We start from the raw sequence: 23,006 nt of genomic DNA, 5'->3' as shown, positions 1-23,006 counted from the left end.
TAGTATATAAAATGTTGATGATCATGAAGTGAGTTGAAATATTATTATATCTTTGGCAGTGTAAATTAAGCACCAGCAGACTGCTATAATTTCTCAAGGGAAGTGAATCTGGAAACTCCGTATCCGGGGCACAGTCATTAATTTTCACTTTATTACGAATAAATGTACATTAATATTGCTATCACAAAATTAGGGGGGGGGGGTGAATCATTTTTTTTGATTTTTCATATATTGTAAGTTCCAAACAGGAAGAAATGTTTTATACCAATCTAAATCTATTGACTGTAAATTTAAACATCCTATGGATAATGAACCATAACAGATGACTGTGCCCGGATACGGGGTTACCAGATTCACTTCCCTTGAGAAATTATACAAATTTTATACAAATACAAATATTTTATTGGCACAAACTCAATTACAATAATTGGCAACGGCCCATACAACTAGTATACTAATAGTAATGATGCAGCAATTAAACAATAAATACTACATAGCATATCATTGGGCACATTTCGAACAATGAAATGTGCAGTTATAAATATCAATATATATAGGTATAATATATAAATATAACTTTCATTACCGGATTTATTTTCATTGATGAAAGTTATATTTTTATTAAATTTGTAGAATTATAGTTTACAGTACAAAGACTTTTCTGTAGTTTTGTGTTCTTCTTCATCCCGTATATTCTAAAAAAACTAATTCGTTAAGGGAACACAGCTAGATGTGTGTGCGCCAACACTGAAGGGATCTACATAAAGAAGAATAACAACTAGAGTTATCGGCTCTTGTATTTCAGTGGCATCCAGGTGGCGTCTCCTGCTTTTCAACCAATCAGAAATATGACAACAAAGAAAAAGCGGTAAAATCAAGCACTGGAGGATAATTTATTTAAGCAAAGATTTTTTGGGAACATTTCTCTAATTTACAAAATTTTTCTGAAAAGATGGTCTAACAAAATCAGAATTATTTTAAACGGGAAATTGTTTCACCAAATCATTTAATACGTTGTTTTAACCCCAGCCAAACAAGTAATTTATTTCATAAATTATGTCACAGCAAACTCTTGCTCACTTCGTTTTAGAAAGAAATATTCGACATTCACCGAGGCGCTCCCCATTGCGCACTTTGCATACAAGTCTTAGTGGTAAGTTTGATAGAGAAAAAACCTCGACAAGGTTGTTCATTCACATGGCTATAATCTCGAACCATGCAACATAGCCTAGTCCTAGCCAAATTATGGCAAATACCTGGGATTAGTCCAAATAATTATGACGTCTTGAAAGGCTATTATAATTTTTTTCTTTGACGCCTTACATCAACTAAGGCGTCAAAGAAAAAAATTATAATAGCCTTTCAAGACGTCATAATTATTTGGACTAACCTGGGATGAGACCGAGAGACAGGCATGTCTTTGCTGGGATGCACTATTTCCTCAGATCTTGAATGGGGGAAACAGTTCAAAAACATAAGCCCCATCAGCTCCAAAGGTAGCTGTGGAAGCAAAGCTCTTAGGTCCTTATGTTATTTTTTGACTATTTGCGGACCGAATGTATCATCGTGTCATATGTTTTCGTATCATCCATATTTCATCGGTTTGGATACACATCGCTATTTGTCCGCCATAACTGGATATCACACAGGTTCCCGTAAAATTTTGACGTCATAAAACAAATTATCGGTAATTTGTACATTTTTCCTTTGATGTGTACTCGCTGATAATGTCAGTATCAGTGGACTGGCCGTGATATAAAAATTATTGGGTTAGTACACAAATGACATGCGCGAGTGCAACGCGTAAGGATCTACTTTTCCCTTTCATTCACAAAATTGCGCGTGATTTTTATAGCAGAAACGCACAAGATTTTTGGCGAATGAAACACTTGACATTGATTATAACTTTCACAAAGTTAGTTTAGCCTTTTTTGTTGTGAAAATGTGAACAGAAAATGCATGAAAAAGTCGACAGACTTAAAAAAAAAATGCGTTATCTATAATTGATATATGAAGTACAACTAACACATCGTCCATGGTGTTCCAATCCGAGTTTTTATTCATACAATACCAATACATAGCCTGGTGCCGTCCCAAGTAGTTTTCTTTTTCGGTTTCTTGAGAAGTATTTGTTTTACCTGTTCAGTCACTATAAAGTGTTACAATTCATATTTAAACGCAACACATATATAGTGACCAAAAAGGTACCGCTATTGCATGAGAGAAGCTAGAAAAAAATGAAATTTACGCATTTTCGACATTTTTGTGGGACCATCATATACAATTTTAAAAGATGTGGTTTCATTGTCAATTTAAAGACAGATACTCATAGAACCAAGAACAAAAAAGTAAACTTATTCATATGCGGATCTAGGATAAATTTTAAAAAGGGGGTTACCGGGGCACCATCTATTAAAAATTAAAATGTTTGAAATAATTATGAAGTAGACAAGAAATGAGCTTGTTCAGATAATTTACAAACTACAGTCAGCTTTAAGTAAAATATAATTATAACTTGACGTCGTTGAACTTAAAAATGATGATCGATGAAAAATCTGCTGATTCATATCGTATCAGTCTAATGTTCTGACTTACTATGCTCGAGGGGAAGGGGGGGGGGTGGGGTGGGTAGGACCTTAATCGGGACTCCGGGATCGGGTGTCTTTAAGCTCGTGATTTCGGAATATCGGGATTTACTTTTTTTAAATCACCGGAGTTTTAAATCCTATCAATAAGGGGTTAAAAATATACTCTTCGAGTGAAGCTCTGCTGTGATAGTCGACTTTGGTATATTTTTAACCCCTTATCGATAGGATAAGAGAGCTCTTCGAGTGAAGCTATACTGTGATAGTCGACTTTGGTATATTTTTAACCCCTTATTGATAGGATTTTAAACTCCTGTGATTTAAATTCGGGACCTCGGGATTTCGTGTTTTTAAACCCGGGATTTCGGGATCAGGACCCTCCTACCCCTCTCTATGTTGATGCTTTGTGAAAAATAAAGAAATCTGACTTACCGGTATGCTTCCATTATATTTGCCATTGTTAGAGTCATGTCCAAAGCAGAATATTAATGAAACACATGCAATAATTCCTTTTCAATACTTTGTGCAAGAGAACGCCATGTTTACTGCACTGTGACAAAATTTCAAATGACGTAATGTGGCCTGTGACGTCAAGTGTGATTCGCCGTGATTCGACGCGAAAAAGAAGTTCGTTTGTTATTTTCTCTATTATTGTAGTAATTTTTATTTTTTTTAAATTACCGATAAACAGAATAAAGGACTTTTTGTTTTTGATACTGACTTTATCACAGAAAATATCAGGCTCGCCCTTCGGGCTCACCTGATATTTTACTGTGATAAAGTCAGTATCAAAAACAAAAAGTCCTTTATTCTATATATATCTGACTCCACAATGGAAAAGTGATTGTTATATGCATCAAAAGTGCAAGCGGCATGGTCAGCTGGGATTAGCGATAAGGTGTATTGCACTTGCGTATATTGTGATGGTTTTTTTCCCAGATTCTATATTTAGAACAACAACACCACTACAACTTGACAAATTTAAACCATATTCAAAGTTGTTTTTTAAAGACGTTAGAACAAATTTAATAAACTGACCTATTTAGCCATTTTTGTTTAATCATAATAGTTGTTGAAAAAAATTATGAAGGGATAAAAGTCCAGATAAGTGTTTGCCTGTCAGAGACTGGATCTTCAAGACATGTGACTGTCATATGTTTTTTTGGCCGATTTAATTACAAACAAGCGAGTTAAAATTAACAGGGTTCTTATATAAAATGGTTGTTCAAACTCCATTCATACAATATTCTATTGACAATTCTTTTTTTATATCCTTTATACATAGCTTTTCACATTTAATCATACATTTTGAATCTTTCAAGGCTCAGCTCTCTCTTTAAATTAATGACATGTTTTAATTGCACTTGTAATTATCATGATTATAGTTAAATTGCACCCATTTTTTTTGTTTATGAATTTCAAAAATTTCATGCGCTCACTCCATGATGTGGCAGAATTGTAAACAAGTTGACGGTGGCTGCTTATAAATACCGTAAGAAGAAGAAATTATTACTCTACCGTAGCAGGACACATGTACAGGTTTTGGTGTCAATCCATATATATGGCAGCGTTGTATAAGTAGTTCAACTACTGTATCATTGAGCAGCCTATCAGCCCTTGCGATTGTGAGTGATCCCACATGTGGCTGGTTTCTTGAACTCAAATTATTTTGATCCAAAATTATCAGAACTTGATTGTTGGATTTCTAACCTTGATGTCTTTAGAGTTGGTTGTTCTCTAAGGCACTCAGGCTTTCTCCACCAAGGGCAGAGTTATAGTCACTGTCAGAGATTTCTCTGACTTCCAACAGCTGTTTTGCCAGACAAGCTGGGGCCCTGGCAAAACAGCTGTTGGATGTCGGAGAAATCTCTGACTAACAGTGATCTCACTAAGGAAGTTTGGAGGCAGGGGGTCTTGGGTTGCCGCCCTTATTTATATCAAGTACATTTAGATAAGTTCATGAAGTTATAGAGTACTAATTAGAAAAAAAAAAATATATAAAAAACAATTAAGATAGAAAACAATTAAAAAGCGAACAGAACAAAAAGAAAAACAAATTATCACATGAAAGTAGAATGTAAAAAAATGTTCAAAAAAGTGTATATATATTACAAGACTTGAAAAGATTGCTGATCATAGTTACATAGTTAGGCTCATGAAAATGTAGAAAATACATTTATCTAATAGTGTATTATATATTTAAAAATATTTATTTATATTAGGTAGTGATGCTGTTGCCTCTCCCATGTCACCAGATGAGGAGGTTATTAGACAAAGAGGTCAAATTAGAACCAGTCCAAGGAAAAGGGCATTCCAGACATCAACCCCTGCCATCACAGATATTGGTTTGTCATTACTTCTTAATAAAATATAGTAAAAATTGAGGATCTGTGGTGTAAATGTCAGTGAGACCAATAATGGTGTTTTGTATTTAAGAGAACTTGTAGATACACTTGAAATATTTTCAAAAAGCATATCATTATTTCAGAAAAGATTGAGTACATATAGCATACAAAATGTACCAGTATTCACACTTAACCACTAGTCCTACGGTCCTGGCTTGATTTTTCTCTACAAGCCAAAAGAATCCAACTAAAATTTTGCTTCATAATGGCAACACACTTGTCAAATTAGAGGCCATGATTTTTGCCAATGTTTGCTCTGAAGTTCCATACAAAATTTAATGTAGTCTTTGAGTGGGAGTCTTGTTTTGTACATTAATCAAATGAGTCTTGTATGGCATAAATTGTTTACATGGGTGTTGAGGTAAATAAATCATGTCGGTCACCATTTGTGTTACAAATTCAGACCAGAGGCAAAGTGACTAAATTTGGTTTAAAGAAATTAATGGAATTTGAGCCTCACAAACATTGACTTCGTTTAGCACATTCTAAGTAATTATGTATTCAGTTGTATATAAATCTGTCCCAGTTTTTATGCCCCACCTACGATAGTAGAGGGGCATTATGTTTTCTGGTCTGTGCGTTCGTCCGTCCGTCTGTCCCGCTTCAGGTTAAAGTTTTTGGTCGAGGTAGTTTTTGATGAAGTTGAAGTCCAATCGACTTCAAACTTGGTACACATGTTCCCTATGATATGATCTTTCTAATTAGAGATTTTACCCCAATTTCACGGTCCACTGAACATAGAAAATGATAGTGCGAGTGGGGCATTTGTGTACTGAGGACACATTCTTGTTCTAAATGTTTTATAATTTAAATTTTATCAAATATAAACTATACACTTATTTGGAATGCTATTTTTCTTGCAGTAAGTGAGTGGTTCTTTCCAGAAATTCAAGCTTCCTGTACTGATTAAAACTAACCTCCATAATGTTACCAAGTGTATTTAAATGGGCATTAATTACCCAAGCAATCATCAATCAGTCTTTTTAAATAATAACACATTAAGTTGATCTATGTTGTAGGTTTATTAGACACATCATTAGATACCAGTACTACCTCATCCAGTGGTTCACGTACACCCACACGTAAAAGTGCTGCAGATGGAGTCCGGAAGAGGCTTATGTTATCAACATCTTACATCAGCAGTGATCCAGAAGACAGTCCTTGTCCAAAGGTTAACTTATTTTATTTGGTTGAAACCTCTGAAAATAGAAGTTTGAATGCCAAATTTTTTTTTTCTTATAATTTGATTGATGTGAATTAAGGGAGACATGTGGTATATAGGTCAATGAGAATGCTATTTTAATGTGTAAAGATTCCATTGCCAATAATCTAAAAAAAATATTTCATATTTGTACTAAACAATGCAAATGGTTATGGGCAAACTTTGAGAAAATCCAATAAATTAAGTCTTTTTTGAAGATGGGGAAACAGATATATTCTTGATCGGTTACTATCAAACAAATCAGATCTGATTTATAAATTTTGTTGGCATATATAGGTGAAACAGAAAAAGCATTCCTTTAATCTTATGCCTAAAGAAATATTATATATACTTGTTTCACAAGCTTAGGTAAAAGGTAGGTAAACACATTTGTTTTTATGTCCCACCTAGGGGCATTGTGTTTTTCGTTCTGTGCGTCCATTCATTTGTCCTGTTTAAGTCTAGGTAGTTTTTGATGAAGTCCAATCAACTTGAAACTAAGTACATATAGATATAAGAAGATGTGGTATGAGTGCCAATTAGACAACTCTCCATCCAAGTCACAATTGGTATGTTTCCTAATAAATTATCTTTCTAATTTTAATGCCATATTAGAGTTGACCTCAACCAATTTCATGGTCCACTGAACATAGAAAATGATAGTGCAAGTGGGACATCCATGTACTATGGACACATTCTTGGTTTTTGTCGAGCCTGCAACTTTTGTTGCAGAAAGCTCGACATAGGGATAGTGATCCGGCGGCGGCGGCGGTGTTAGCTAACTTCTTAAAAGCTTTATATTTTAGAAGGTGGAAGACCTGGATGCTTCATACTTTGTATATAGATGCCTCATGTTACGAAGTTTCCGTCAGTCACATGTCCAATGTCCTTGACCTCATTTTCATGGTTCAGTGACCACTTGAAAAAAAAGTTCAGATTTTTTGTAATGTTGAATTCTCTCTTATTATAAGTAATAGGATAACTATATTTGATATGTGCGTACCTTGAAAGGTCCTCATGTCTGTCAGACAGTTTTCACTTGACCTCGACCTCATTTCATGGATCAGTGAACAAGGTTAAGTTTTGGTGGTCAAGTCCATATCTCAGATACTACAAGCAATAGGGCTAGTATATTCGGTGTATGGAAGGACTGTAAGGTGTACATGTCCAACTGGCAGGTGTCATCTGACCTTGACCTCATTTTTATGGTTCAGTGGTTATAGTTAAATTTTTGTGTTTTGGTCTGTTTTTCTCATACTATATGCAATAGGTCTACTATATTTGTTGTATGGAATGATTGTAAGGTGTACCTATCTAGCGGGCAGATGTCATGTGACCTTGACCTCATTTTCATGGTTCAGTGGTCAAAGTTAAGTTTTTGAGTTTTGGTCTTTTTATCTAATAGTATATGCCATAGGTCATCTATATTTGGTGTATGGAAATATTTTATGATCTTTAGGTCAGTCGCGCAAGTTTTATTTCACCGTGACCTCATTTTCACGGTTCATTGCACAGTGTTAAGTTTTTGTGTTTTGGTCTATTTTTCTTAAACTATAAGTAATAAGTCAACTATATATTAGCCTGGTGCATGTGTAGTGTAACGTTCAGTTAGACGTCACGATTTTTGCATAATGTCTAAGATTTTAAAACGATATTTTAGTTATTTTCCTCTTTAAATATGTTTACGAAAATTATACCAATCGAAAGATAATCATTTGTAGATTAATTTCATCTGTTTTTTTATTCAACATTTGTACATTAACACTTACCCTCCGAATGTTAAAACTCGGCGACGTATGATAGTTGGACAGTGTAAATTTAGAGCGATCTTGAGTTCTGACTAAATTTGCCACCTTCGCCCGTTTGTTTACACATTTAAAATTAACATAAAATGAAGATATTATAGCTGTATCAAAATTTTAAATTTAAAAAACAATTTCGTTTAAAATTTTCAATATTAATTTTATAAAAGTAATTGATAAAAGTTATACGTGTAAAAAATTTAAAACTAGCTCTTTCCAAACAGTAACTAGTCAAAAGATGCGAAACTAAAGCGATACTGACTTTACTTCGTTGAAAAAAGGTCACGACCTTCAAAATTTTCTGAAAGTCGATAACGTTACAGATAAAAATGAATTCGATTTCTGTAGCCGCAGCGCAAATAAATGGCTTGTTTAAATCAGTAGAAGACGTGTGTAAACGTGAAAACATAGGTAATTTAGCACAGTAATATACTTATAAATGTTTCTTTGCTAAAATAAAGAACTTACGGATAACGGTAACATGAATGAACTACGTGAACTATTGATAAACAATACGAAAATCAAGTTTCACTTTCGGTTTTACGCAATCCTCTTATGAAGAACTTATATAAAATAAATATAGTTTCCTAACATCAAATAAACTAGATATTTGTAATGAAACTTGATTAATTTAATATTCTAAAAAAAAAACTTCCCACACTGTCGCATAAATTCAAGAAAAAAAGTGATCTAATTTTTATATAATAATGAAATAAAAGACAAAAGAGGGGATGCATTTTTTTTCAATAAATGTAGGTTCATTTTCATTGTTTTCAGATACGTATAATGCTTTCCTGATAAGATATTTAAAATAAAAAAAAAAAACGATTTCTGCTTGACAAAGATATTCGAGAGAGAAAAATGAAATTTAAAGACAATTTAATATCCTAGCAAGAGGGGTAGGGGATTTTTTTTCACAAAAATGTAGGTTACTTTTTTTTATTTTTCAGACATAAATTATGCGTTCGTGATTCAGTTACGAGATATTCTTCGGTACGAACAACAAAATATACAAGAAAAGTTACCGAGTCTTCTTAAAGTAAACTCAAGAGTAAAGATACCAAGTAAAATAAGTGATTTGATAAGGAAGATAGAAAACAAGTTTGATAAAGCAAATACAGAAGAATTAAAAGAAAAAGTTTTAAGAGAAGTTCTATTGTTGTCAGAAGATTCAACCGTCATAGGAATTCATTGTTCAAAATTCAGAATTTTTTCAAATAATTTGTATAATTTTGTTTGTGGTCAAGTCACAAATGGTGTTGTATATGAACTTGAAAAGTTTTGTAGCTCAAATAATTATACTTTCACAGAATTAACAAAGTGGGTTCATCATATAGTGGGGCTTAAAAGCGAAACTTTTTCAGAACATGCCATGCGTTACTCCGTTAAATCTTTGTTAAAGAATCGTTTAGATATGAGTAGAAAGGGCTATAGCTTTTCGGAACAGTTTTTGAATGAAACATATACATACCCAAAAATGGGTACTAATAAAGCAAGCTCAACAGACAACTTGGCAGAGGGTTGTGAAAATCCTAAGTGTTCGAAACAGAAATTAAAAACAATAAAGTGCTGTCAACAAATTCAAAATTTAAATTACCAACTTCAACATGAAAAAGAAGAAGTTGATGAAGAACTTACACAAGAATATAAGGAAAATCAGCAATTATCTGATCAACTAAATAAAATCATAAAAGATAAAACAATATCAGACAAAGAACTTTCAGACTTGAAACAAAAATATGAAACTGTTATTAACAAACTTCAAAAGTATAATACTAGGAACATTAACAAAAAAATTCAGAGAAGAGACACTAAATTAGAGACAATAAACAAAACTTTAACAAATGAAAAAGAAAAATCTTCCTTTATGGAAGAAAGCATAACGCAAAGTGAAAAAGAAATCTTAGTCTTAAAAGAGGATAAAAGAAATTTACAAAAAAGAATATCATATCTTAAGTCAAAACCAGAACTTTTTGAAAATAAAAAACAAGGAACTTCAAGAATCCAATGCCATCCTACAGGAAATAATTGAAGAATGCACAAAAATACCTATTTTTAAAACGAGAAAAGATGGGTCGCGAGAGTTTTGTGATGAAATGAAAAAAACATATATGGAATTAATATCATTAGGTGTAAGCTGTAACATGTGCAGCAATGTAATTAAATCAGTCATAAAAAATATGACTGGTCAAGAACTGAATGATATGCCAGAAGTTACATTTGCTAAAAGAATGGCTCTGCAAGCTAATTTGATGGCAAAATTTCAATTGGCAGATACTATTTTAAGCAAGGACTCTGCAAACACGTTGCAGTTTGATGGCACAAGCAAGTGGGGGGAACATTTTTTTACTTTTGACATAACAACTTCAGAAAAAACATATTCAGCAAGTTTGATGGACTTAGCAACAGAAAACAGTGCAACACAATTAAATGCAACAAAAGCATTGTTTAACGAATTAGGTGAAATTTATGTATCATTGACTAATGAAAAAAATCCTGAAATATTAACAAAAGTCATTAGCAAAATGGTAAAAACTATTCATAATACTATGAGCGATAGAGGTCCAACAAACAAACCGTATGTTAAGCTATTTGAAGAATGGCGTAAATCATTATTACCCAAAGCTTTAGAAAACTGGGAAACTTTAAATGAAGAATGTCAGCAATCAATTATAGATATTCATGATTTTTATTGTGGTTTACATTTACTAACAAATTTTGCTGATTATTCTAACAAATCTTTGAAAAAATTTGAAGAAATTAGTACGGCAGAAAAAATTGGTATGAAAACTTTGTCACAATTTAGTAATTGGGGTACAAGGAGTGAGTCTGCTGCGCAAAGATTAATACGCTCGTGTTGTAACTTATTGCAAATACATGGTTGTGAAACTGCCGGTAGGCCACAGCAATTTAATGCCTATTTATTTGAAAATGGTTTAAAAAATTATCTTGTACCTTTCCGTGGGAATAGGTTTAACATTTTATTTCAAAATGCAAGAGCAGTATATGGTCATTTGACACATATCCAAGATTTTATTGAAATGTATGGTACAGGTAACAATCTGTTACTATCTGTGAATGCTGACATTGAATCCAAAATTGCCCTTGCTGGTGTTAGAGCTCTTGGTTTAGTTGATGTCCATATCAATCGTCCACTATGGAAACTTCTTGATTGTAATGATGTATCTATAACTGACATGTCACAATATTACCAAAAGTTACATGATAGTATTTCAAATTTAGTACAAGATTCTTTTCCGATGTTTGATGAAAATTATCAAATGTTTGAAAATTACCCTCCCGAAAAAGATTTGTTTGGTTTCTTTGCTTTACATGCTGTGGAAGAAAATAATGAAGAATTGGATGTTTTAACAACACAGGCTTTAGAACTTATATTGGCCAGTATTTTAAGCGTTATTAAAAGGCAGTTAGTCGATCACTTAACTGGAGGGAAGCATTCTGATCCCAATGAGGATTTGATGCTGATTAGTCAATCTGTTCCTAAAACAAACCAATCAAATTTTGGTCAGTTAGACAGAATTAAAAGATTCAAACCTAATGCAACCACTGCTCATATTGAAGGAATGGTTTTATATGTTAATAATAAAACTTCTGATTGGCTTGACACGCAATGTAATGAGGCTGATATTATGCAAAAGGTATCTAAATTGTTGCCAAAATTTATAGAAAAGTGGCGACAAAGATCCAAAGATATAAAAAAAAAAAGAATTGAAATGTTACAAATAAGAGCCGATGAAATCAAAAGAAAGAAAATGAAAAAAATTGCAGAGAAACAAAAGATAATAGATAACATATTAAGATATGGACAATGCAAAACTGAAGGGGATGTAAAGAAACTTCTATCAAAATTTAAAACTTCTCATATGAAATTAGTTGCTTTAAAATTTCAGTTAAAGTATTATAAATGTGTTTTAAGTTTTGAAGGAAATAATGCGTTTTACAAATTTTCATCTGAAGGAAAGGCATTTAGTGTAGAAATGTTAAAAAACAATCTTATCAAAATTATTCAAAAATATTCTTCTAATATACATATTGGTGTAGAAATTGACTTAGATGTCCCTAGGAAAGAAGAACATTTAAGACCATTAACAGAAAGAAATGAATTATTAAAGTCGGAAAAGGACAATTTAAAAAATGTCAGGGTTGTAAAAAAACAAAGCGCAGTTTTAAGCAAAAACGGTATACATAATTCCAACAAAACAAGGAAACGTAAGCTTGAAAATGAAAAGGAAGTCACTTCAGCGGTTAAACATGTTAAAAAACATAAGAGAAGCCATGATGTAAAAATCAATACAAATATGACTTTTATTAGTAATTATAAAGATTTTAAAGTAAATCAGTGGATTGCTGTCGCAGGTCTTTCAGATTGGTATATAGGTCAGGTTGAAGACATTTTATCAGAAGAAACTGCTACTGTTAATTTTATGGAACGATCTAATACAAATGCATGTACATTTAAGTGGTGTTCACCACCAGCAGTGGAAACTACTTATATTAAAACTGTTATTCATTTTGATTTTGATAATGAAATTGGACCAAATGATTCTTCTCTTCGATCATGGAAGCTGGAAAAAAAATGTTTGCAATCAATCACTACCAAATATAGAAATTACTGCTCTAGTTCTAACTAAATGTGAAAGGTTTTTTTTGTTGATAGTGTTGTGAAGTTCTTCTTACTTACAGGTCTTTATTATTAATTATTAATAAATGTGTGGTAATTCAATTTTTTGATTTTATATGCATTTTTTTTTGGAGGTTTTGCATTGAAAAGAATATTTGAAAAAAGGTGACAATTGACAGTACATGCATAATCACAAAAACAAATATATACTAACCAACTACATGTACATGTGTTTTGAGAATATACTTTAACAATGTTAAATGAAAAGAAAAACTCAAAAGTCATTATAAACCAAAAAAAAATTAAGGATGATATATATTAGCAAATGAGACAACCATCCACCATCTACCAGAGTCAGTGACCGAGATTTATCCGCATACTGATACAGCCTTCAACAATAAGTTAACTCAATACTACAATAATTGTATCAATAAATGTCACTCAGTCAGTGTTTCTTATATTCAAGCTGTTCAGATTCATTAAAGATGTATGAAGATTTGGTCGTAACAACTTGATATTTTTTTAATTTTTTTTACAATTTCAGAATTTATACTGTTGCTATGGAAACAAAAATACATATATTATTATATTTTGTAAGCATTTTTAACTCTAAAATTGTCATAAAAATAAACCTCATCTTTTGTAGTTACAGAAAAGTTTCAACATTTTGAATTTTTATCATTTGAGAAGAAATTTCACGAAAAATACGAAATAATGCTTTCTGTTGCCATGGTAACTGAAAATTTTATAATCAAATATCAGAAAACAACAGCAGAAATTGAACCCCTAAACTTGTTTTATCAATAAACTAACAATTCCTATAAAAAAGCTGACTTATGTAGATACTATTGCAAGTAAAAAGCCCTCAAAGCAGTTATTTTCATTTTTTTCTGTTTCGTTACCATGGTAACTATGGATTTTTTTTCAATTTCCAACACAAAAAAAAATTCAATTCTTATACTCATTTAAGGTTCTTATATTTCTTTATATGTATTTAAAATTTTACATCAAAAGGTTGAGGCATTAAAAAGTTCTGTTATTTTCATTATTTGATTTTTGCTTTTTTAACTGTTTTCGGTGCCATATTACTGTATTAAAGGTATCATAGAAACGGTCTAAAAATATAACATATTCAACACATTCAAAATGTCGTACCTCAAAAACTATACATCCAATCTCCATGAAATAAAATGTAGTTTCTTTCTTTTTAAAAGATCTTTCAAATGCATTAAAGATAACTTAAATATGACTAATGAAATATTTGGGTGCACCAGGCTATATATATGTTGTATAGAAGCATTGTTAGCTGTACATGTCTGCCTGGCATGGTTCATCTGACCTTGACCTCATTTTCAAGGTTCCTTGGTCTTTGTTTAGTTATCTTGGTTAATGTTAAGTTTATGTGACAGTTGTATTAAAGCTTAGCTTTATACTTAGGACTATCAACATAATATCAATGATTAGTATAGAAGGCGAGACATTTCAGCGTGTGCACTCTTGTTTTTTTTACATTTTACATTATTTGAACAGGAAAATACATGTATTCTTGACTTTGATGTTGCTTGAATAATTAAAAATGTCCAGAATGTGTATAATTAGTACATTTTTAGAAAGTTTTTTTTCCTAATGATTTATTTTTTCAGGGTTTAACACAATCAGCAACAAAGAAGCGTAAATCTAACAAAGGAACCAATGAAACGTCTGTTTCTATAAATAAGAGATTATCTGCCCTTAGTTCTGAACAATTAACAGAATTGCTGGGTAACCTTATAAACAAACATCCAGATTTGAAAGAGGTATTTGATATTTTTCTTACGAATATAAAATGTGAATTTAAAAGTGATGTTACATTTAACGATGATAAAGAAAAAGCATCAATCCAACAATGATTAAAAAAAAATGATTTAATTGTCAAATTATAATTTAAAAATTTTTTTTTTTTATATTTTATATAAAGTCAAAGTTCTACTTTCCTCTTCATGCAGACTCTTCATGCTGATATGAATGTGTATTTATACATACAACACAGCCAATTAGATCTCCCTTAGAGTTAAAATTCAGTTCTTTTAGTAGATGCAATGTGTTACTTTTGTCAATATTTTTTCAGGAAGTTGAAAAAAGTTTGCCTAAACCAGATATTGGACATTTGATGGACAATTTAGAGTATTTTAGGAAAAATATTTTCAAGTCCTTGCCAAATTCAAGGTGGGGATCAAGTAGGGATGCATTTTGCTTTCGTAGAGTAAAAACCCATGTTGAAAACTTTAAGGTATGTATATACAGAACTGTGATATCAATGTACATACTTTCTAATCTTGTAAGCATTGAACTATTTTACTACAAACCAAAGATTTAGCCTAAAAGTATCAAATAACTATTAAAACCCCAAAATAAAATTTAAAAAAAAGTCGACCAGCATTTGGTTTACACACTTGCAAATTCAAACTAGAACAAGAGAAATTATCAATGGCATAATTTATTTCAAAATCAATTTCAAATGATACAAAAAGACCTGCAACAACTACAAGTAAAAGACTTCAAATAAGAAAATTCATATATATTCAGTTTATTCAACAGTTGCCTACATTTTATGCATGTGTGAGCAATAAAATGAAAAAAATCCATAGCCCAAAACAAACAATGGTATATTATATATACAGTCAAACCTCGTTGTGTCGAAGTTGAAGGGACCAGACAAAAGTATTCGACTCATCCCAGGTCGAGTGTGACGTCATATATTTGAAATGTATGAAATACCATTATGTGATTTCTGTAAACTAGATGCATGTTTATTGATCATTGTGCTTTTTTCGATATGATAATATATGATTGTGTATTTGTGTTCCGTATTTTTAAAGATTCAACACACAACATTCACAAATAAAATCAATACACAAATATTTACAAAGGTCAGTCACTATAAATTATGGAATCACACTAATTTTAATTTCAAATTCAATTTAATTCAAGTTTTGACCCCAATTTCACAGTCCACTGAACATGGAAAATTATAGTGTGAGTTGGGCATCTGTGTACTATGGACACATTCTTGTTATATAAGTTTATTGAAGCTATGGGTGCTATAAACAGTTTCGTATAAAAAACTAGGGGTTATTCCCCGACTAAAAATAACCATGGAGGGAAACCCCTGTTTATTTACTCAATTGGTGAAAAAGTATCATGTTTTTTGTATTTGATTGTAAAAATTAGTTAATTAGCTTTCAATTAAAACAGGTTGAATGATTGAAATAATTTTAAAAATTATATTAACATTACATGTTTTGAGGGGAGACAACACTGTAAACATCCTGTTTTTTTGGCAGTGAAAATTGAAAACTTATTTGCAGCCACTGTAGCTCTTTTCGGAGCAGGAAACCTTACCCTGAAACAAGATTTTTTTGAAAGGCCAGGTAAAAACCTACAAGTTTCATACAGTTTTGATAATGTAAAATGTGCATGAATCATAGCTTCATGGGTGTGCACATGACCTGGTTTCAAGTTTTTTATGTTCAAATTAGACCTTTTTTTCCCCATGTTCATTGGATGGAATATTTTTAATATATTAATATTACACATTATTTTTATTTCATTATAAACTAAAGAACATTCTGATTCCAGTGATATCTAGTTTTATACAAGTATCTTTATTAATCAGTCCACCACTAAGGGTCACTTATGCATGGTCCCTCAAAATGTGACGTCATAGAAAAAAACTGTTGATTGCACCCTATTTCTGTGACAGTCGATATGTTTTATCTACTCTACTTGTTATGATAGGTGTGTGTGTAAAATAAGAGGCATTAGATGCATGTTTTCCAGCATCAAATGTTATACATGTACCTAATATTTGTCCATTTTGCAGAGTACATGTATTAGTCAAGGAAAACAACTTCAAGATGCGGGGTCATGGGAAGCCAGTCTAGAGTACATACTTCAAGCCTGGGAGTGTGTAGGTAATACCCCTGACTGGGACAATGTAGCTCACAACAAAAGTAAAGAAATGTGCTTCCGTAACCTAGCAACACAGTGTAAGAAATCTGTCAAAGAAAGCAGTTTAGACAAGGATGCTTATATAGCCATCAAAGACAGGTAATTCATTTTGTATACACTGTTGTAAAATGGTATCCACCTATGATAGTAGAGATGCATTATGTTTTCTGGTTTGTGCGTCCGTCTGTCCAGCTTCAGGTTAAAGTTTTTGATGAAGTTGAAGGTTAATCAACTTGAAACTTAGTACACATGTTCCCTATGATATGATCTTTCTAATTTTAATGCCAAATTAGATTTTTTACCCCATTTTCACGGTCCACTGAACATAGAAAATGATAGTGCGGATGGGGAATCCGTGTGCTGGGGACACATTCTTGTTAAGTTCTATATTTAATCTTCAACATTTGAAATATGATTTATTTTGTTATTATTGATAGAATAATTATTTGGAATGAATTGCAGACTTCATTTAATTTATTGTCCTGAACATGTATGAATTTTTTGCTATTGGACCAACCAACTATCAATCAATCAACCATGTCATATAGGAGGCAGTTAAAGTAACATTTTCTTCAATTACTTTGTCTATATCTCTGTTATGGCTGAGATCTGTATGATTGCTCCTTTTGAAGCTGAATCATTTTCACTGAATTGGTTTGATTTTTGAACTTGTGTACACCTATTTTACTATTTGTAAAATTGCATCTCAAGTTTAAAACTAACAATTGTGTTATTCACTGAGAGGAATTGAGGATATTGACCTATTTAGACCATAGCTGTTATTTGATTGATTGATACCCTGTCTCTATTGTTGGATGGGTATAATTAACTATTGTTGGCGAGTAATTTCATCCTTTTGCATTCCCCTTTCTCTAAAGGCCCATATGAGTGCACCTTTTATATTGGTTGCATGGTTGGTCATGTACACAATTTATAATTAACTGCCATTTATATTCTGTAATATTTGTGATTTTTTTTCTCTTCAAGTTTTGAAATTGCTAGACTCTTTTATCAATCAAGGGTATAACTCTATTTGGTTATTAGAGACAAAATAACATACATTTGTTATTGTGGACTAAAAATTTTATAACTTTGATAAAAAATGTATGTTACATGTTTCAAAGGGAAATACTCAGTCTTTGTTTAGTTATAATGTATACAAGTTCTAATGATATTATTGTCTTTATGTATAGAAAGCTGGTCATAGTTTGGAAATAATGAAAGTACACCTATTTTATACCATTGACTGTTTAACATTAAGTGTTCAATAGAATTAGAAAGGGTAATTTTTCTGTCAATTTACTAAAAAGTTCAAGAAAATTTTTAGTAAATTGACAGTTCAAGAAAATTAGATGTAAATCAATTTGAAATTAAGTAATTATAATTTATTTTGCAGATTGGAAGAGGCTGTTATAATAAACAACCAGATATCACCATGCATTGAGATAGTTGACAAGAAAATACAGAAAATTAAATAAAGAAAATTTTACCAGTAGCAACTTGAAAGAGAAAGTGGAATAAATAAAAAAAGATAGGTAGAAAAATTTGTTGAAGAAGATTTTTTCAGGGATTTCCTGAAATATGCAGAGAATCGAAGTTACAAAAATCTAAACAAATTTTTTTTAAATGATAATAATTTACTTAGTTTGACAAAGTTTACAACAAAATTATTTTTATAATTATGAATTATTTATCATATATGATGTGATTCCTGGTTTTGTAACTGTTCATGTTTTATTTGCTATATTAATTAGTTTATCATCTGTTACATAATGTTAATGTTTTAAACTGTATTTTAAAACAGATGAAATAAGAATAATTTTATACCAGACTGATTATGAATGATTTTTATATCAGACTATTGTAATAATGCTAAATATTGTTTTTATCAAAACACATAAGATTTTTTAATTTGAATTTTATTTAATGGAAAAAATGAACTGCAATTGATAGAATACTTAACTGGTTGAAATCTTCCCTTATTTGACAAGTTTTTATATCCATGTATATGGTGAAAGTCTTAATTGAGAAAACATTGATCGGAATGTACTTATACTTTTATATGTGAAACACGTGTATAAACGAGTTGTCTTTCAAGATTTAAAATTTTAAAAAATAATTGAAAATGTAATCAGAACAATTGAATAAAAATGAAATGACTTAAAGTCAGAAAAAATGAGGTGTCAGTAAAAATAATATGTGTATAACATAAGGCCATGGAAAAATAATTCATGGTTTCCCCTAACCCGACCGGGTCATTGTTTAACCGCCGGGTCATTTAATTTTTTTTTTTTTTTTTTTTTTTTTTGCAGAGACAACAAAAAGTGTTTGAAATATGCAAGATTAAAGTTCTGCTGTAGAAACAAATTTTCCCATGTTAGGGGAAACCAACAATTAATTTTCCATGGCCTAATATAAGATTATGGATGTGTATAATTGAGAATTATTTTGTTACCATGTTTGTTAAACAATTTTCACTTATGGTGCTACCAAATGTATATATTTTGTTATACTTTTTGCTGTTGATATATATTACAAGTAGTATGAAATGTAGATTGTCACATGGGGAATAATGTTCAACATGTTGACATTGATGATAAATACATGTGTATTAAAATGGTGTAAATTATAGATACAAATCAATACCATGTGTATGTCTTTAATAATGGATTTGTGTATTGATAAAATATTATGATTCTGACCAAGAAAAAAAATAAAGGAAAAAAATATAGAGAAAAATGTAGAAACGTTATTTTAATAGAAAATACAAAAAAATGAGAATGAAATGATGAAAAAAAGACTTCAATGTTCGAATAGGACTTTTGTTATAGCTGTTAAAATTGAATTATTTTGAGTTGTATGTAAATTTGCACAAGTAAAGACTTTCCTTTACAATTTCTTGTGAAAGTTTTAGAATAGTACCTCTCCTTTTTCATGGATATTTATAATAGAAATTATGATAGTAGAAATTTCTGAACTTAGTTTACATTTTAAATTATTTTATTATTGCCCTTTAGTAACATTTCTGACTGTATTTGCTTATATATTGCTGAATTTTCATATTTTGTACTGTACTAATGAAATGGATAAAAAGATAGCTTTCAAATCAATTGAGCTACATGCAGCTATCAAAATTTTAGTATATTAAAAAGTGAGATTTTAGATGAAATTCTTGGTTAAAGATTTCTTGGATTTTTATATTAAAAATTTCAATGTTATATTTATATAAGTAAACCGTAGGCACTAATTTGATCAACTTACATGAATTAAATGGGTAATAAAATTCAGAATGGAAACGGGGAATGCTCAAAGAGACGATGCCTGTAAATTTGTGAAACATTCATTGATATGAAAAGATGATATATTTAATCAAAGATAAATCCCATCTGAAATTCTTTTAGATGTAAATGTGCATTTATATTGTTCTAGGTTAATCGGAATTTAACAGCCCAAAATCATTTTTTGTCAACTTAAAATGAACAGAAACTTTCATAACTGTATAGTTAATAGTTAAACAATTGCCACAAGAATTAATCATTAATTAATTTTACAATTAAAAAGCTTATCTCTAATTTATACATTTAAGGACCAAATGAGTCAGTCATAAATTTATGTATGTTTATTGTTCTAAGACTCGAAATCGGCTAATCAAAATACTAGATATGGCTAAACAAAATGCCTGTTCCTAATTTTGTATATTCACACTTAGCATAGACATGATAGATGTACAGAGTAATTATAGAAAATATGTAATTATAAGAATTATTGATACATGTATACAGCCACCGTGAACTCTCTTGAGGGAATTCATACTTCTACAAAACAACTGCAAACTTGAACTTTGACATTTACTTTAAATACTGCATAATTAAAAAACGTGTTTGTTTGTTTGTAAACTGTTAACTCTGCAAATGGTCTCATCTTCCATTGAGGAATACAGGATGAAAGTGTAAACAATCAATGTTCATAACAGTTCCTACAGCATGTACACGCACTCCAGACTAAAGAAAATCCTGCATTATTTTGAAAGATTTGTAATATTGCAGGACAAATGCATTTATTTCTGAAATTGCAGAATTGCATACAAATGGTATTAGGATTATAGGCTGGTTTTAAGATCTAAAAAGTAAACAATGCATATGAATTTTGTAACTAGAAATTTCTTAATTTTACGGAAAAGAGAGGGAAATTTTACTCAACATTGTTTTGTTTTCCTTCCAATAAGTAATAAAACATTCAATATTTTAGGCCGTGTTCACACCAAACGCCGTGTAGAGTAAACATGTTTACAATTAGTTTAGTGTAGTGTACACTGGTTTCACATTACATTTGTTCACATCTATACACCTTGTTTAGCTACCTGTACATAAGATTTGTTCCCACTTGTAAACTATATGTCATTTAAATGTTCATTACGTAGAACTGAATTCAAAATTTTTGAAAATTTTTTCTAGCGGTAAGAGAACAACTATTTGACTTCAAAAGATGGGAATGGAAATATTCCGATCCCCAATTTGATAAAAAAAAAAAAAAAGGTCATACAGATAATAAAAAAAATTATTCTGAATCAAGAGTTTCCCCATACATTATAGTGTTAAATATTGAAAAAAAAAGTGTTTGATCACCAGCATCGAAAAAAAAGGAATAAAAACATACGTAAGTTAAGTGGTTGCTACTTTATGAAAGCCATTTTTATAATTTGCAGTAGTTTGAATATCACTAGAGATGTCTCGATAACGCATTAGAAAACGTTAGATGCAACAGCGTGCTTACAGCCGGAAAAGAAAGGATTGAGATATTATGGATCACTACATTTTTATCTTTTCTGTTCGTTTCAAATGGTTTTTCTTCTCCAAGGAATATTTGGTAAAGGAATAGGGTAACGTTTTTTTAATTTATTTTACGTGTTATTTAACGGAACTGAGATACTAGACAAACAGATCATTTACCTCACATTTTTTTTAGTCATGCATTTATGCGTGAATCGTTTTTTGAGTAAAGACCAGTGGCGAATATTTCTGTGTACGTCAAGTCGATTCGGGAAGACCTTTTCAAATGAATTAGGCAGCAACTATTTACTTAAATTTTTGTGGAGGGGGAGGGGGGCGTGAGCTTTTGATTTTTTTTAGGACAAATTTTGGTGACAAGTCAAAATCAATTTTAGCATTATATATAGTGGCAGCTGAGGGTGAAACAAACATTTTTTTCAGGGCCAAAAACTGGAAACATTTTTTGTTTCCAAAACAAAATCCATAGCTCACCACCCCCACCCCCTTGCCTTTATGTTTTATACTCGACTATAATAGCTCCCCCCCCGAAAATCAATTGGTTGCTGCCTTATGGGTTCGGCAATGATGCTGCTTTGAGTCTTGATTAGGGGTTAATAAAGTACGTTAATTTTTTTTAACCAAAAAAACATCTGTAAAATTTAGACAACTAATAATTATCAAAAATATCAATTTTACTCAAAAATAGTTTCCTCCTTAAATATTTACACGATGAAACTAATGTCCTAAATGCAGTTTTGTGTACACTTAACCTACACATGGCCTACATTGACTATCGACTGTGTGTAGGTAAAACATGATTTAAACTACATGTAAACATTGAGTTTTATCAATGGGAACGCAATTGTGTTTAGTTTACGTGTGAGTTACACAAACACAACACCGAATTTAGGTCAATGTGAACACGGCCTTAGTTGAAGAAATTAGATTTGCTACACCTAAATTTCCTTTTTATTCTTGTCTGAACATGTATGAACATGTATCTTTTTCCATGTGACACTAGGGACCCATTGAAATTATAATTTCATTATTTGCATAAGGTTTTGTAGAGTGTTCCCTGGGGTTAAACTGTGATATTAATTAACAACTGTTCAGGTGGTTTGTTTTTTCTTGTACATATGCATAATTACAGGTTGATTTGTAAAAAAAAAGAGTCCATGAAGAAAAATGTAAAATATGATAGTAGACTTCAACTACATGTAGTTGTGTAGTATTTAGAATAGAGCAGAACAATTAAGGTCATAATTGAAAAAAAGGGGGGGGGAGTAATTTGAGAGCTTAAATTAATAACTTTTCACATTATTTCTGAAATTATAATGAATTAAATTCTTAATAGTGTTTCAGAAATTATTGTTTGTGGTTAGGATTTTGAAACAGATAATTGCTTAAATGGATTTTTGAAACTTTTTTCATGTTGCAGGTGTTTTTAAGAAAAGGACTGTGGTTCCAACTCCTTCACATTTAGTGTCGGAACACATCTGAAGAGAGTAGATTATTAATCAAGATGAGATCTTTTATTGAATCATTTTGTCTGGTTCTATATTAATCATTTAATTATTCATGCTAAACTTCAATTTGTTGCACAATAAATTTA

General features: G+C 31.0%; 1 protein-coding gene across 2 annotated transcripts; it reads left to right on the top strand.

The window, feature by feature from the left end:
- The first annotated feature begins 783 nt into the window (after positions 1 to 783).
- Positions 784 to 18,623, top strand: LOC143080002 (uncharacterized). Of its 2 annotated transcripts, none has more exons than XM_076255646.1 (7): positions 784 to 868; positions 4,808 to 4,930; positions 6,010 to 6,161; positions 14,279 to 14,431; positions 14,743 to 14,904; positions 16,498 to 16,724; positions 18,022 to 18,623. In XM_076255646.1, exons 2-7 carry the CDS (start codon positions 4,831 to 4,833, stop codon positions 18,101 to 18,103), a joined length of 876 nt encoding a protein of 291 aa, XP_076111761.1. In that variant the 5' UTR covers positions 784 to 868; positions 4,808 to 4,830; the 3' UTR covers positions 18,104 to 18,623. The 2 variants fall into 2 exon arrangements, with proteins under 2 accessions (XP_076111761.1, XP_076111760.1); XM_076255645.1 differs by lacking the exon at positions 784 to 868 and adding an exon at positions 922 to 1,153.
- The last annotated feature ends 4,383 nt before the right edge of the window (positions 18,624 to 23,006 follow it).

The sequence above is a fragment of the Mytilus galloprovincialis genome, chromosome 6 (genome assembly GCF_965363235.1).
Source record: "Mytilus galloprovincialis chromosome 6, xbMytGall1.hap1.1, whole genome shotgun sequence".
Classification (NCBI taxonomy): Eukaryota; Metazoa; Mollusca; class Bivalvia; order Mytilida; family Mytilidae; genus Mytilus; species Mytilus galloprovincialis.
This window is presented reverse-complemented; position numbering and strand designations above follow the sequence as displayed.

What these genes read in the sequence shown, in the direction of transcription:
- LOC143080002 (XM_076255645.1), top strand. Translation starts at nt 1,057, where the DNA reads ATGTCACAGCAAACTCTTGCTCACTTCGTTTTAGAAAGAAATATTCGA. An exon ending in CCCTGCCATCACAGATATTG is followed by an intron (nt 4,931 to 6,009) that starts GTTTGTCATTAC and finishes TCTATGTTGTAG; the next exon opens with GTTTATTAGACACATCATTA. An exon ending in CCCATGTTGAAAACTTTAAG is followed by an intron (nt 14,905 to 16,497) that starts GTATGTATATAC and finishes TCCATTTTGCAG; the next exon opens with AGTACATGTATTAGTCAAGG.